This window comes from Poecilia reticulata, linkage group LG14, assembly GCF_000633615.1.
Source record: "Poecilia reticulata strain Guanapo linkage group LG14, Guppy_female_1.0+MT, whole genome shotgun sequence".
NCBI lineage: Eukaryota > Metazoa > Chordata > Actinopteri > Cyprinodontiformes > Poeciliidae > Poecilia > Poecilia reticulata.
The window spans coordinates 10,604,498-10,620,510 of NC_024344.1; the positions used below are offsets into that span (position 1 = coordinate 10,604,498).

General features: G+C 38.9%; 3 protein-coding genes across 3 annotated transcripts; all 3 read left to right on the forward strand.

Moving 5' to 3' along the window:
* Window positions 1-122: 122 nt before the first annotated feature.
* dpagt1 (dolichyl-phosphate (UDP-N-acetylglucosamine) N-acetylglucosaminephosphotransferase 1 (GlcNAc-1-P transferase)) lies at window positions 123-6,250 on the forward strand. The gene is made up of 9 exons (XM_008427696.2): window positions 123-884; window positions 966-1,086; window positions 2,193-2,406; window positions 2,790-2,936; window positions 3,153-3,237; window positions 3,319-3,507; window positions 4,757-4,844; window positions 5,331-5,486; window positions 5,978-6,250. The coding sequence occupies exons 1-9, from the start codon at window positions 730-732 to the stop codon at window positions 6,041-6,043; spliced, it is 1,221 nt and encodes a 406-aa protein (XP_008425918.1). The 5' UTR covers window positions 123-729; the 3' UTR covers window positions 6,044-6,250.
* A 2,132-nt stretch (window positions 6,251-8,382) lies between these two features.
* On the forward strand, window positions 8,383-13,201 carry hinfp (histone H4 transcription factor). The gene is made up of 9 exons (XM_008427697.2): window positions 8,383-8,842; window positions 8,922-9,148; window positions 9,895-10,006; window positions 10,090-10,242; window positions 10,339-10,416; window positions 10,521-10,641; window positions 10,731-10,869; window positions 10,960-11,084; window positions 11,676-13,201. Exons 1-9 carry the CDS (start codon window positions 8,701-8,703, stop codon window positions 12,046-12,048), a joined length of 1,470 nt encoding a protein of 489 aa, XP_008425919.1. The 5' UTR covers window positions 8,383-8,700; the 3' UTR covers window positions 12,049-13,201.
* A 174-nt stretch (window positions 13,202-13,375) lies between these two features.
* Window positions 13,376-15,832, forward strand: LOC103475815 (CUB and sushi domain-containing protein 1). The gene is made up of 5 exons (XM_008427698.2): window positions 13,376-13,649; window positions 14,584-14,748; window positions 14,843-15,010; window positions 15,093-15,293; window positions 15,424-15,832. The coding sequence occupies exons 1-5, from the start codon at window positions 13,547-13,549 to the stop codon at window positions 15,435-15,437; spliced, it is 651 nt and encodes a 216-aa protein (XP_008425920.1). The 5' UTR covers window positions 13,376-13,546; the 3' UTR covers window positions 15,438-15,832.
* Window positions 15,833-16,013: the final 181 nt, after the last annotated feature.

Sequence of the window (16,013 nt, forward strand, 5' to 3'; positions counted from 1 at the left end):
AATAATAATAATAATAATAATAATAATGCCAAGGGTGATTTGGGAAAAAAATAGCCATTTCTATTTATTTGACGAAATGTAAACATAATTTTATTTCTACTTTTTGCCAAGAGGTGGCATCATTTTATTATTCTCTCWGACGAATCACGCGAAGAAGAAAATGACATTTCCGTGTCAGTCAAGACACACTCAGTGTTATCATTTTTCGGAAGTTGTCTTAAAATWAAAATAAAATATGTTTGATTGAGAGAAACAAGAATGTGTCAAAMTCTTTAAAGAAGTAAAATATATTCAACCAAGGCGTTTAATAAAACAACAAAGATGAATTAACTATAGTTTCTTTGTGATTCCAACTAAACGGCTAAAACCAGACTAAATCATTTTATTTTGAAAAGTTTCAACGGAAGTAGTGTCTGGTGAAGTTCGAAACTTAATGGTTAAGCAGTTAACAGACGTGGAGTTTAGAGAGGCAGCTTCCAGCTTGATATTCAACGCCTCCTTGTCAAAGATGATATAAGCTTCAAATGTAACTTATGGCGTTTTTCTTTTTTTATCTTAGCGACATAATCACTAAGTGGCTTTCTGGTTYAAAATGACAGCGTAGCGTGATGATACTTCAGTGAAAACATCCGGTGCTTCCTCATCAGTCGTGTAGAAGGATTCACTCTTGAGATTAGCTGCTGTAGAGACGTGATTTGATGTGTGAGATTGATAAGAACGGCTGAAAATATGTCACCTGTTCCCGTCCTGCCGCTGGTCATCAGCTGTTTCATGTCAGCTCTGGGCTGCTTGGCCACACTCAAACTCATCCCTGCCTTCAAAGATCATTTCATCTCAGCCAGACTCTACGGGATGGACCTAAACAAGACAAACAAAGACAAAGTGTAAGTCTGAAATGTCTACTCTGAGTCTTAATTCACTGTGGCGTTACCTCCGGACCTCACTTTCTCTTCTTATCTTTGCAGCCCAGAGTCTCAAGGAGTAATCAGTGGTACAGTTTTCCTCATCATCCTCTTCTGCTTCATCCCAGTGCCTTTCCTCAGCTGCTTTGTGGGCGATCAGTGCACGGGCTTCCCACATGACGAGGTTGGTAAGCATGTATCTGAGAAGCCCATAGAGACATGGGCAACTTTTTTGAKCACACTTAATAATAAAACAAACAACTTTGAAATAGGACTGAACAGTAAAGCAGTAACAACATATATCTTGATCAACATCAAGRGATAATACATCTGATATAATATTCTMTGTATAGAATATTCATTGAACTCTGTTCCAGAACCTCACAGCATTCTGGGAGATGTAGGCGGAGAAACGTTGGTGGCATCAACTAACTCAGTCACTCTTTGGTTACCCAGCAACAATCTGATGGGTAATGAGCAGTTTTAAGTTTCCCCCAACCCTCCCCCCTCCCCAACTTTGGTTACCTAGCAACAACCAGTTGAGTAACTTGCACAGCAGCAGTTTCAGGTTTTGCCACTTGGCCTCACAGCTGCTTTAGAGTAAACAATGGCATGGATGGAAAACTGTGGATCAAACGGGAGWTCATGCCACCAGTTTGGTAGTACTTCAGATATTTAAAACAAAAACCTAATCAATAATTAKCGCTTTCAACAGTCATTGATATTGACTGATATGAAACTCTTAATATTGTGATACTTTTTTCAGCCCTACTTTGAAATAAATTGATCTTTAATTGCAGTAGAATATTAACATTAAGCATTTTTGGAAAGACTATCTTTTAATTTGAATATATTTATTTAGCAAGGATCGGTTCAGTATTCGGTATTCCTGTACTACAAACTTTTGCTCGTGGAACAGCCCTTTTTCTTTTTTTCATTTTTTTATTGTATTACACAAGCTTGAAGTGACAATGATCTTATTTTCATCTCTCAGTACAAGTTTTCTATAGGAGTTAGTTCCGGGGGCTAAAATGACCATGGAAATCAAATCATTTTTTGTGTTGCACCAAACCTACTTGGAGAAACACAGTTCTAGTTAACCTTCCAGCCAGATTTGTGTTTTGAYGGTAGGACAGAAAAACATGTTTTTGCCACCAAAAAATGGCACCACTCCCAATCAACCGATTGGTAGAAAACCAGCTTCAAATGGATGTTATAGAGACTTGGTCAGCAAAGTTTATTTGTCTCAGCTGCTTGGTTTTGTTTTTCTCCATGTGTTTGGTTGAGCAGTTTGTGCAGCTGATTGGTGCCCTTCTCGCCATCTGCTGCATGATCTTTTTGGGCTTTGCTGATGACGTGCTGAACTTGCGTTGGAGGCACAAGCTCCTCCTTCCTACCATGGCTTCTCTGCCGCTGCTCATGGTCTACTTCACAAACTTTGGAAATACTGTCATAGTGGTGCCCAAGCCCTTCAGAGCACTGCTTGGGATGCATTTAGATCTGGGTAAGTTGATTAMAACATTGTTGGCTTGAACCTGGGGAATCCCAAGATTTCTCTGGAATCAATTATGTAACTCATTCTAAAAAAAAAAAAAACAATATTGAAATATTGTCTTCTTTGGAATCTGTTGAACACTATCTCGTTTTGTCACACAGTTCTGCATTTTTTTTTTTGTTCTGTTTTGAGACCCATCCAATAAAATTTCATTAAAATATGTCAACGTTTGTGGTTGTAGCATGTCAAAGTGTTCTAAAGTTTAGAAGGTATACTTACTTTTGCAGTCATTGCTTGTTTTCTGCTTGTATACAGGTGTAATAATTCAACGTTTTTCTCCTAAAACATATTACCAAAAGCACAACTAACGATTGTTTTTCCATGTCCTGCAGGTATCCTCTATTACGTCTACATGGGGATGCTTGCAGTGTTTTGCACAAATGCCATCAACATCTTAGCAGGCATCAATGGCATCGAATCGGGTCAAGCCCTGTTTATATCTGGTTCCATCATCGTCTTTAACCTGCTGGAGCTCAGTGGTGAGTGCCTGTAGATCCCTTTTCTTTTTTATTCATCTCATATGTTTGATGTTTAACACATTTTAGAAAACAAGCATGCTTTAGAAATAGCTGAGTTGTTTTATAGGATTTTTTTTTTGTTTTTGCATATGCTTCAATCTTCTATGACATAATATCTGCATCTTGCAAGTATCTCAGTATGTTTTCTTTTTCTCTGCTGTGCTTTTATAAAAACAGGGGATTACCGGGATGACCACGTCTTCTCTCTCTACTTCATGATCCCTTTCTTCTTCACCACACTAGCACTTTTTTACCACAACTGGTGAGTTAAACGTAAAACACTATGTTTTGTGTTTGACAATGCAAACTGGCACGTAGCTTACCGAAACCTGCGTTGACGCAGGTATCCCTCGTCTGTGTTTGTGGGAGACACTTTCTGTTACTTTGCCGGGATGACCTTCGCTGTTGTTGGCATCCTGGGACACTTCAGTAAGACCATGCTGCTGTTCTTCATTCCTCAAGTGGTCAACTTCATCTACTCGTTACCTCAGCTTTTCCACATCATCCCCTGTCCCAGACACAGGCTCCCCAGGTAAATCACTCGTCATTAATCCAATRTAGTTTTTGTCTTCYGGGCATGTTTGTCTTCCTGTTTCCATGGAGCTGTGGAGCTGAGCGCTCCCAACGACATTCCTCGATAACAACACCTTGATCCGACTTTGCCGGGAGGCTGAGCAACGTGGTTTCATGGCCCTTTGACGTCACCGCCTTCACTCATGTCTTTGTTTTGCCCTTTGTTTTGTCTGAATGTTGCCTTTTACCCTAATGTGTCCTTTCCTCTTTTTTGTGCTCTTTCCTTTGGTTTGTTATTTTGTTTGTATTTCCTTTTAATTCATGTAAAGCACTTTGAATTGCCTTGTTGCTGAAAATGTGCTATATAAATAAAATTACCTTACCTTATTGGAGACACCTTAATGTTTTGTTATCGTATGCTAGTTTGCATAATTTGAAAGTGAATTTAAGTTTTATTTTCTTCAATAGACATTTTCTTCTAACTTTCTCTAGTCCCTGTTATTGACCATTTTTGGCACATAACGCAGACTTATTAATCATCAAATCAAGTGGACCTAACTCAAGAAAAAAATTAATGCTGAAAAGGTTTAGTTAACTGTTTTGGGTTTTTTTTTTGCAATTTGTCAGAAAAGACAACTTGTCTCTGTCCCATATATACGACAGCGTTCATAGTTATAAACAAAATGATAATTATCAACACACAGAACATGTGCAGCATTAGTSATGCTATTGTAATCAAAGCTGAATTTATTTTAAGACTTATTTTAAYACATATTCATCAACAGTGGGGAGTTGTAAAATACTCTTTGGTTGTCAAGCATTTGCTTGAATTTTGCCTTTGTCTTAAAGACAAAGCTTGACAGACTACTTCAAATTACTTCCAATTATTCTGAACACATTGCACATAATGTGAAGATCCACTATGATTTTATCTAATAAATCTTTAAAATAATTTAAAATCACTGTTGTTAAATTGGTATCTCTGTCAATTTAAATAAATAAATTGCTTGGACCCAAATTAGTTCATCTCACTTGGTCCTGAACTACCTAAGTATTTTTTTTTCTTTACATGTGGTTGTTTTCTTATGTCTGTCATGTGTGAACACAACATTGCTTTGTCCTCTTTTTTCTTTTTGCTTAAGTTTTTTTTTTATTTATTTATTTTTTTTACCAAAAACATTTTAACATGGTGAAATCACTGGACTCAAGGATAATTTTGTACATGGTGACATTTGTTTTTTTCTAACTGCTCCTTTTTTCAATGAAAGGCTGGATCCAGACACTGGAAAACTGGGAATGAGCTACTCTAAATTTAAAAAGAAAGATCTCTCCCAACTGGGATTACTCATTCTGCAGGTAAAACYTAACTTACATTTAAATCTCSTAACAACAGATCAGTGTTTCTYAACCCTGGTCCTCACCGCCCCCCTGTCCTGCATGTTTTAGGTATTTCCCTTCTGCTACACACCTGAATTGTATCTCTGGGTGATTAACAGGCTTCTTGCAGCACTTGATGGTCATGCAATCATTTGAATCAGCTGTTCTGGAATAGAGGCACATCTACAACATGCAGAGCAGGGGGGCGGTGAGATGGGCCACTCAAGTACYTKATCAGTAGTTGTTGTTTTTACCCTCCAAACACAGACTGCTTGAAAGTAGCGACACCGYATTATTTGAATGTAATGCATGATTGGATTTAATTTAATCAGAAACATGGAGTGCAGTCCAGAGATCTGATTACCTGCATGTACTGACATTTACTCATGCAGTCAGACAGGCACCTGAAGGCGAGGCAGKGGCAGCTTCTGAATTGTGTTCAAATGTCATTTATTGTATCGACAGGTGGCAGAGTTATTAAAGGTGCTGGAGGTGCGGCGAGGCCAGGATGGAGATGGAGACTTTATCGAGTGCAACAACATGACTTTAATAAACCTCGTACTGAAATTCTTCGGGCAAATCCACGAGAGAAACCTGACGGTCATCATGCTCGTCATACAGGTAGAGGCTTGAAACAGTTTTCATTTGTTTAACCGTTCCACATTTTGCGTATTTTATATTTTACTTGAGTTTTCTGTGATAGATTAACACAAAGTAGTGCATAATTCTAAAACTATTCTGCAAATTTTCTTTATACCCTTGCATATAAAAATCTGAAGTGTGGTTCTGTGCATTTGTTTTTTAAATTCGAGTGATTATTTTGTAGAACAACTTTTTACTGCAATTACTATTTCCTAAGTAGCTAAAGCTCAGATTGGATGGAGCAACTGTGAATAGCCATCAAAAATGACTTTTTTACCTGCTATGTGTAGGTGCATGCCACACTTTTCAATATTTTTTTTAAATAAGCAAATAAAGCTATACATCTCTTTTGATGCTCTTAAATTATTTTTTGTGCCCCAGTAAAATATGACAAAATGCGAATGGCGATGCAGCTGGAAAACTTTCAGAGTAAAACAGTTTTGAACTAATTTTGAATTCTGTCTTCTCAGGTGATGGGCAGCGCTTTGGCTTTTGGGATTCGTTATCATCTGGTGCGTCTCTTCTATGACGTCTAGACACCTCTCTGTTAAAACTGAGAAAAACTCACCTTGTTGTGGAAATACCTCGCAGGCTTGTGCCTGTCATTTTTCCACCGGCAGGAAAGCCAAAACGCTAAGTTAGATTATCAACAGCAGGACTGAATCCAAACAGGAAATACAACTGGTTGCTTAATTTATTGCAAAAAATCCGGAGAGTATATATTTGTACTTTTTTTTTTTTTTTTAAGAAAAAAGTGTGCAACGAGGTGTCAACTTTCTTCACCTAAACTTGTGAGCAATTATGACCAAATTTGCTGACATGCATGTCCACTATGCATCCTAGTGGGTCTGCTGTTAATACAAAAGGGAGGAAAATTCTTCATCGCAGTTACCCATACATTGTGAATTGGAAGTTAATGCTTGTTTTTTTGCTTTTTTTTAAATATTTTGTTCTGAACCATTTCAGACAGAATTGTTAATGTGAACAAATGCAGTTACATATGAGGAAGTGACACTATGATGAAAATACCAGGTTGGCCAAGGTAAAYGGGAGGCATGTTGGAATGCCTTCCAACATGCCTTGTTGGCATGTTGGAAGGCAACATGCCAACAAGGCATGCCAAAGTAAAGCCTTCATAAAGCTTTACTTTGTTCTGAAAGTAAAGCTTTATGAAGGGGGAAAGTTATAAAGTTGACTGGCACTTGAGAATGTAATTTCAACTAAGGCACTGTTTAATTTTTGGAATTGAGTGAAGAAATCAAATAAAAATTTTGAAATTATTTTTAGACATGGGCTTTATTTGGAATGTGTTTATTTTATCCATTCAAAATATGCTGCAGCACACAAGAATACTGTTGTAGTTGACCTACTGTTGTGTGTGTGTGTGTGTGTGTGTATATATTTAAAGAAACGAGCTGATTAAACTGATCTAAAGTAACGAGTCAGACATTTTGGATGAACTATTGATTTCCCCTTGATTATAAGTGGAAGATTTATCCAAATATTGATATTTGCATGGCATGAGTCATTATGAAAATACATGTTTTTAGCAGAGGATCTGAACATAGCACAAGTAAATATACCATTAAAAGAAATTTCACAAAACTATTCTGCATCAAAATCCATATATCTAACAGAGGTAAAATAAAACTGCTAAAGAAGAAGCTGGTTGTTCTTGTATGAATCTTATGTTAATATATATATGAAAAACTGCACAAGCAAAAGATGCAACTGTGTCCTTGAGGGAAGGCAAAACCAATTGAAGTGGACATTTACTATATAATACATGCAGATACTACTTAGCAGGCCAACATTTCCATACAATATTTTGTGATTTTCTAATTTTATGAGAAACTGGACTTCTGGTTTTTATTTCCTGTAAACTATAGTCATCAAAACTAACAGAAATGTTTACAATTCGTCATCCTGTGTGTAGTGAATGATATTCTAAGTTATTCTGTTTCGCTTGTAATATTTAATAACTATATTGAGCAAAATATTTCATGCTTACGTTAAATGTTGTGCAACACAAGTATAATGTAAGCTATACTTGTGCTGCACAAGTATAGCTTACATTATGTAGGTTTAAATTGTTCCTTTCCTTTTTTAAAGGAAACCCATTTTTAAATAATGGGTTTGTGGGATGATCACGAGCCCACAAAGTCTAAATTTCTTAAATTTGAAGATCTGGTGGAATTTAAAATTGCTCAAATTATGTTTAAGGCATCAAATAAACTGCTGGCTGAGCACATAAAGAACATATTTTTTAAAAGAAAAAAACATGTTTAAGTTTCAGTAACTTAAGGGGTACCTCAAACTTAAGGATTCATAATATACAAAAGAAAGAGCTTTTGTATTGCAATTCATGGTGTAAAATTACAGAAGAAGTTAAATGAGGAGTTAAAACAAAGTCAAAATTTAATACAATTTAAAAGGAAATATAAGGAGGTCAATTTCACAAAATGGATGAGTTATCACAAATGTATAGTTGAGGCTAACGGAAATGAGTGTGCGTGGGTATGGATGTATGGATGCATATATTGAGACATATGTAAACCCAGATAAAATAGAAAATGAATCCACCTATGTTTATTTTTATATATTTCTTTGTTTTTATTATTTAATAACGAGGGACCATCTGAAAATATGGTATGAGTTTATGAGGTTGGAGTTCATAAGTTTCTTACTTCTTCCTACTCCTTTTCAAGCATGTTAAGATTATTTTGGTACAAAAATATGTGTGTGATTTTATACTTCTATCATGCTCGAAATAAATAAACATGTACCAAACCATAGACATGGATACCAAACGGCACCCGGTAATATTGACCTGTATTTTGTTTCACCCGAAACATTTTGTTGCACTCTATCTATTTCCTCTTTACAACGGAGCTGTTTCCGGCTGTGGCTGGAGCTCCGCGGGAAAGTGTCTGCAGCCCGTTCAGAAACTTCAACTCTTGTCCTCGGAGCAGTTTACAGTCAAATGAATGAACACCTCTAACAAGCTGTTATTTACCGTGTCATATTAACCCGTGGGTTCTGTCCCGGGTGGACTGTGCAGTGCTGAATGTCTCAGACTTGCTTTCCTCTGTGACAGCTAGCTCCCAGATGACAGGGTAATAATGGTGGTCACTTAGAAACACAAGCAAGCGAGACCAAAACAATATTAGAGCCAGCTCCGCTTTATATAGCGATGGCACCGAACAAACGCGCACAGAAGAAACCCTTAAAGGTGGAGTGTGAGTGGGCTTCGTGTGGAGAATCGTTCAGTCAGATGGAAAACTTCTGCAAGCACGCTGAAGCTCATCTCACTGAGGAAGAGGAGGAGGCAGAAGGTGGGTTCAGTTCACATCTGCTTGTTTCTAACCCTACAAAGCTGTGAAGCAAAACAAAAAAATATATTTTGTTGTGCAGGGGAGAGAAACTGTCTCTGGAGAGACTGTGGCTTCTGCTCGGTGGATGGCCCTGAGGAGCTGCGGCGCCACCTTCTGTTCCACTGCTACCACACGAAGCTGAAGCAGCTGGGGCAGCAGGCCCTGGACGCACAACCAGAACTGGGCAGCTGCTCCATCGCCTACCACAACCGCAACATCATCCCTGACATCCCGGACAATTTCGTCTGTCTTTGGGAAGAGTGTGAGGTAGGAATTAAATCGCATCCTGGGTCTTTTTAACCTTATTAGCAGAATGGGTTTGGGATTCATTTGAATGCAGCTAAGAGGAGTGCACTGCAAAAGGCTTCTGGGATTTTACGACATCCACAGGATTCAAGATTGAATCTTATCCGTTTTTCCTTCAGCCATTCTATATTTAAACACGTTTATTCACTGGCCATCTGCTTGGTTAGATTTGAGGATTCATATTCCACCACCTATCCAAGATTATAAGTTCCAGTCCATACATCTATTTTATGCATATTCAGTAATTTGAAGATTTATTTTTCTTTCACTTGTCACACTTAAATTCCCCAGATCATCAAATACATTTTAAAAACACACTTAAACTGAGTAAATACAATAAGTTGTTTTTACAGCATAACTTAATTAGTTTAGTGAAAAATGCTACATAAAACCAGGCTGACTGAAGGGGGGATAGTGGGATGTGGCATCATAGTGTAAGGACTCCCTTGAGGTACTTTTGACTAAGGGCAATAAGTCTTTTATCTCTCTGTGGAGTCGTTTTGTTTCACTTTTCCTTCCAAAACTGTTTTATTTAATCTACACTGGATTGCTTCAACAATAATCAGCCTATTCTTTTCAATCAAATTCAAGTGCAGTCTTTAACGACAAAACCTTCTTTTTTTATTTTATTGAGCCATTGCATGTTGAATTTTATACATATACATAAATACATGTTGGCTTCTTTCTTCTGTCCACATCTGCTACAGCAAGCTCCGTACGAAAACCCGGAGTGGTTCTACCGTCACGTCGAAATGCATACCCTGTCCATAGAAATACCGACTGGTGAATGGGAGTTCCCCATACGCTGTGGATGGAAAGGTATTTATTTATCAGAATAAAATACAGAGGCGTGTGCTGCTGATTGCTTCACTCCCATTTTGCACGCCTCGTTATTTTTCCAGACTGCGAAGCTACCGCTAAAGGTCGCCCCAAGCTGCGGGAGCACCTACGCAGCCACACACAGGAGAAGGTGGTGGCGTGTCCAGGCTGCGGCGGGATGTATGCAAACAACACCAAGTTCTTCGACCACATCATTCGACAGAACGCCATGGAAGGTAGAGTCAGTCAGAGTAATGTCAAAGTACATTGTTAAAACATTCTTGGGCTTGTATTGAATTGGTGCCCTGTGTGCGTGTGTGCGTGTCGTGCAGGTCAGAGGTTCCAGTGTTCTCACTGCTCCAAACGTTTTGCAACAGAGCGACTCCTCAGAGACCACATGAGAACCCACGGTCAGTTTCTACCTCATCAGTTGGACCTTCAGGCACTCGTTCATCTCAATGATCTTGTTTTGAGAGTGAAGAAACGCTAGTTTGTGTTTCATATGTTTCAACAGTGAGCCACTACAAATGCCCTCTGTGCGACATGACGTGCCCGTCACCCTCGTCGCTGCGCAGCCACATCAAGTTCCGCCACAGCAACGAGAAGCCGTACAGCTGCGAGTATTGTGAATACAGGTGCTTTGTCTTCTCCAGCTGCGACCGTGCAACCCGAGATCGTCCTCACGAACGGGGTTTCAAAGCTTTCTCCTGTTTGCGTTTTGCAGCTGTAAGAATCTGATCGACCTGCGTAAACACCTGGACACCCACAGCATCGATCCAGCGTTCCGCTGCGACGTTCCCGGGTGTAGCTTCACGTCTCGTACACCCGGCACCATGAAGATTCACCACCAGAAGGAGCACGAGGTGAGCGCTGATGAAACGGCATTAGCGGATTTCAGCTTTCCCACCTGAAAAGTCAAGTAAAATTCTTTGTTTTTGTTTTCCCGTAATCAGGGGACTTTTACAGCTCGCTACAAATGTCATGTGTGCGGCCAATGTTTCACCAGAGGCAACAGCCTGACAGTGCATCTCCACAAAAAGCATCAATTCAAATGGCCATCAGGACACCCCAGGTTCAGGTATGTGTCCAGTTTAAGGAGATCAGCATTGCTTTGAAAGTATTTATCCCATTTGGACGTTTTCACATTTTGACTCGTTTTTTTGTTGTGTTTTCTTAGGGTTTTATGTGATAGAAAAACACAAAACAGTTGAAAATTGTGAATCAGAAGCAAAAGGTTGTATGGTCGTCAAACAGTTGAAGCTTTTTACAATAAACTCATTTGGAGTCAAAATATTTTGTCTGATCATCTTTATAAAAATCCCCCAAAGTTAGATTTGATGGAGGGAGGCTGACCCATCAATTTTTTAAAGTCCAAAACATGTGATTTTCTTATTGAACCAAGTAATGCTTTAGACTTTAGATACAAAGAATTTAAAAGTAGATGAGAGTGATAAGAAATATATCAACATTTCTGATGCTTATTGATGATTTGTGAAACAGTGAAGAATCTAGTAAAAAAGTAACATTCCTAAGAATGCCAGTTTGGTTTTTAACATCATTAATGAAAATCATAATAACCTTTCAGGATAAATGATTAACAAAATTGTATTAAATAGTGTTTTGTGGATACAGTTGTGGTTTTCTGATTTGGCTCTAATCAACCTATCAGGTACAAAGAGCATGAGGACGGCTTCATGCGGCTGCAGCTGATTCGCTACGAGAGCGTGGAACTGACGGAGCAGCTGATGAGGGAAAAGCAGAAGAGGTCGGCGGAGGATGACGATGACAATGACGACGGCCCCGCTGACGGTCAGGAGCTGGAGGACGACCCTGCAGCACAGGCAGCCGCTGCTGCTGCTTCGCAGGTGCAGGTGCAGCTCAGAGGGGTTCTGCTGGAGGAGCAGAGGACTGAGGAAACCTCGACGAGAACGGAAGAAGCCGGTCAGGTGGAGGACATGCTGTACGTCCTAACAGGGGATGAGGACTCGGTCATACTGCAGCTCCAGGGTGCTGCCCACCAGCAAGGCATGCAGGTGGACTGACCACTGGTTCTAAAACGGGATAACTGGACGCCTGTTTGAGGCAACCCAAACCGTATCATGTGACGCATTCTTTATCGAAGATCATTTTTACCGGTATTTAAAGGGATTTTTATTTATTCAGTAATATATCAAGACTTTGCTTTGACATGTAAACCACAGCCTTTAAAGCTAAGTCACTGAAGTAAAGAGAGGGGAAAAAACCAAGCCTGGTTTTGACTTAAATACTTTGAGTCATGAGAAAATACTTGATGTTTGGTCAGTTTGAATAAAGATCTTTTTTTTTAATGTGTTTGTTTCTATTTGTTCTCAAAAACATGCACTTGCTAACATGAATGTAGTTTCTATTGTTTTCGGCTGAGTTGATGTTTAATTCTGATAAATCTTCTGGAAGTATGGCACAATCGTCAGAAAACTGTTTTTTCCTCATTAGCATTGCAGGATTACTGAATCTATCTCTACTTTATAATAATTTTTTATTTATCTGAGCCGGATGTAATTGGAGTTTATATTGAGTCATGCTGCAGAGCTTACACCAGTCATTTAGGATTTGATTGGCGTAAATATGAATTCTTCAAGGCAATGATTCCCCTGGTCCTTTATTGCACTGCCCCCTTCTGATAGTTAATAAACACTGCAGCTTTAAAGGTTTAAAAGTATAACAAGACCAGTTTTGTCACTTATTTTTATCAATCGGTTGTGTGTACAAACTCATTTTACCAATAGGCCAACTCTTTGAAAAAATACTTTAAATATATTTAAGTGAATTGATGGGTACTTAAATTGTGTTGCAAGTGATTTTGTTAAGTTGCATTTGATTCCCCCCACCACCAAATGTAGTTCAATCAATTTCATTTCTAATCTGTGCTTTAATTCCTGCTTAGTTTTTTCAAAATTAACCTTTTGCTGCTACCATAAAGGATTAATGTTACATGCAACATTATCAGGAATTTCTATGTCTGCATTATGATATTAAGTATGTTTATTACAGCCTTTTTGTGATGTTTCTAATTTTCATGACTAAAGTTTTACTAGTTTTAATTAAAAAAACTGCGTATGATTTATGAAATGAAGAGAAATCTGATTGGTTCGTCATGTAGAAGACAAAACTAATTTAATTTGCTCACAAAATGAATAAAGATGACTGCAATAACCAGCTGAGGTTGTTGACTTTTATCCTTTACATTCACTTTCTGACTATTCTGTCCTTTTCGTCGTCTTACTTTTTCCAAACGGAGTAAAGTTCAGTCAGGTGAATCAAAACTTTGCCATTAGATCCAGTCCCACCTCAATAAAGGACACRGCATTAGCCGTGTGTAGAAGATTAAGAAGCAGCACACAGTCTGGCTTATGACTTAACGTCACTGCTTCCTCGTTCTGTAGTGAACTACAGAACTACTATTGTTCCTTTACTCTGTTTTGTGCTTCTCTTACGATGATTTTCCTGGCCAGTTCTCTCATTTTTCTGCAAGTTTTCTACAGCGAGTAATGGAATCAGAAGATGGGCTCCATGTTGTTGAATGTGCTCTCGTTATTCCTGCTTTGGTCCTTCCATAAAGGGATTTCTCAGGCGCCTGAGTGGATTGGAGAGCTGGAAGTTAGCGGTAAGGTGTCTGTTCTCTCTTTTTTTCCTTCTTCTTCTAACTATAAAAAAACCCTATTTGTCACTCATGTAATGTGCAGGAGTAGATCTTAAATTCTCATAAAAAATAACCAGTTTTTAAAGCAACATAGTATTTTAGGATTGACTAAAAATACATAGATTTTAAAGGTTTGTAGGCCACCTTACTGACACGTTTACAGTTCTGACCACAACTTTTCTTTGGACCTGAGATTAAAGCTTTCTGATGGCCGCTTCAAAACATGAACTGTATTGTCATTGGCCACTCTTTAATTATTTTTGTATGATTTTGCATAATTCCAGTATGGCCACTGTCCTGTCAAACTTAACTTCTTCATTGTTGTCTTGAAATATTGCATCAATATATATCTTCATAAAGTTGTTTCCTCATAATACCATCTATTTTATGAAATGCACCACCCAAACCACAGGATGCTACTACCACTGTACTTCACAGCTGGGTTTTAATGTCTTTGGTATTCAAGCCTTTTCTTCCAAAAGTAACGATGAACAATCTGGACAAACATTTCAGCTCACTTACACRTCTCCAAAGGTTAAGGTACTTGTCCCGAGTGCATTTACAAACTGTAATCCGGCTTTTTATGTCCCTGTTAAAGTAATGGCTTATTCCTTTCTGAATTTGTCTTTCAGTCCATGCTGACACAGGATTTTATTCACCATAAATAATGACGCTCTTTTGCTCTTTGTCTGAGGTTTATGCACACATTTTACACCCAAAATCCTTCATCTCTGGAACACAAAATCCATCTTCTTATGAGCTTCTTAATGTTCTAACTTGGTTATAATTCAGTTTATTTGATCAAAAATAATAGTTATATCTCTTGGTGAATTAATCTCACAGATAACTGTGTATACATTGTGCTCAGATTAGCAGATGCAACATGTTTTCACTACAGGTGAGACGGAATGGATTCCCCAGCCGGACCTCATGGATGACACCTACTGGTCCGGGTCAGCGCCGCTGTGTTTAGGCGGGTGTAAGACCCGTCACCGGGAGCTCAGGAAAGACCCTTGTGGCGACTCCAGCTGCTGCTGGCTCGGCTACAAGTCTCTCTGCAGAGGTCAGTCAGTGTCGAGTCTTTCATTCTCCATTAAAAAAAAAAAAAAAAAAAAAATCATGGCATACCGTCCTCAATTTGGTTCTCTTCATGTCAGTGAACTGCGGCAGGCCTGATGCGGACTATAACGGAGTGGTTTACGGTAACGACTGGTGGGTGGGCTCTGTGGTGAGGTACGCCTGTCGCTCTGGCTTCATCCTGCTAGGAACCCCCACCAGGTCATGCCAGTCCAATGGCCTCTGGACCCCGAAACCCGTCTGTCTCAGTGAGTAAACGATAAAATACGGCGACGTAAATCAGAAAAGTCTTCACCAAACGGCCCTGCTGATATCCGGTCCGCCTGCTAGGGATGTGTCAACGCGGGAGCATTGAAGTCAGGGAGAGCGAACTGAACGGCACCTGTGACTCCACCTGCGAGAATAAGAGCTACTTCGGCCCACCCAAACTGGGCTGCTCGCTGATGAACAACTGTAAGAAGAAGGAGACGGGCTGGAAGAGGTTCTTCACGCAGTGCGTTCCGTGTATTTGTGACTGCTCCTTATCATGTGGTGAGGAACCCTTGATGTAGTCAAGTCTGTTTTCTCTGCACAATTAGATCTGAATGTGCTGCATTGTTTCTTTGATGAACGTTCATGCTCGTGTTTTTTTTTTTTTTTTTTTTTGTATGTGTATTTTTAGCAACTGCAGGCTAATCCTGACGTCAGACAACGAAGTGAAAGTCTTCATCCAGTTCCACGGACACGTCGGTAAAATAAGAAAATATGAAAACTATATTTTCATCATTTTTCCTTTACTTTCTTAGAATTAGGTTGATACCAGAGGCTTACAACTATAAGATGTGTGTTTGCTTGTAAGCTCGGCTGCTGCGCCTCTCAGTCCATCTGTCCTGCAAGGAGCTAAAACACTAATCTTGTTACAAAGGGCAGATCTGCAGTCCGATGTCTGCTGTAAACCTTGTTAAAAAGTGGTATTCATGGTTACTACAATGTTGTGTGCTTTTTAATAATTCATTGTGAAAAACATTTTTGGGAGTGATGTTTGTAAAATATATTTATTTACATCAATTAAATCACTGGTGTGGAAAGTTTATTGCCATTTTCCTTTTGCTGATGACACTTTCATAAATTCATTCTACATAAAAGGCTGCAAATTTGTTTAATATTTTCTCATTTATTTATTTTTTCCTGCACACAGTTTGGATATTTACCTTTAAAGAATAACTTTTCTGCTAGACACCACTAGGTGTTGCTGTTGCTTTTGTTATCGCA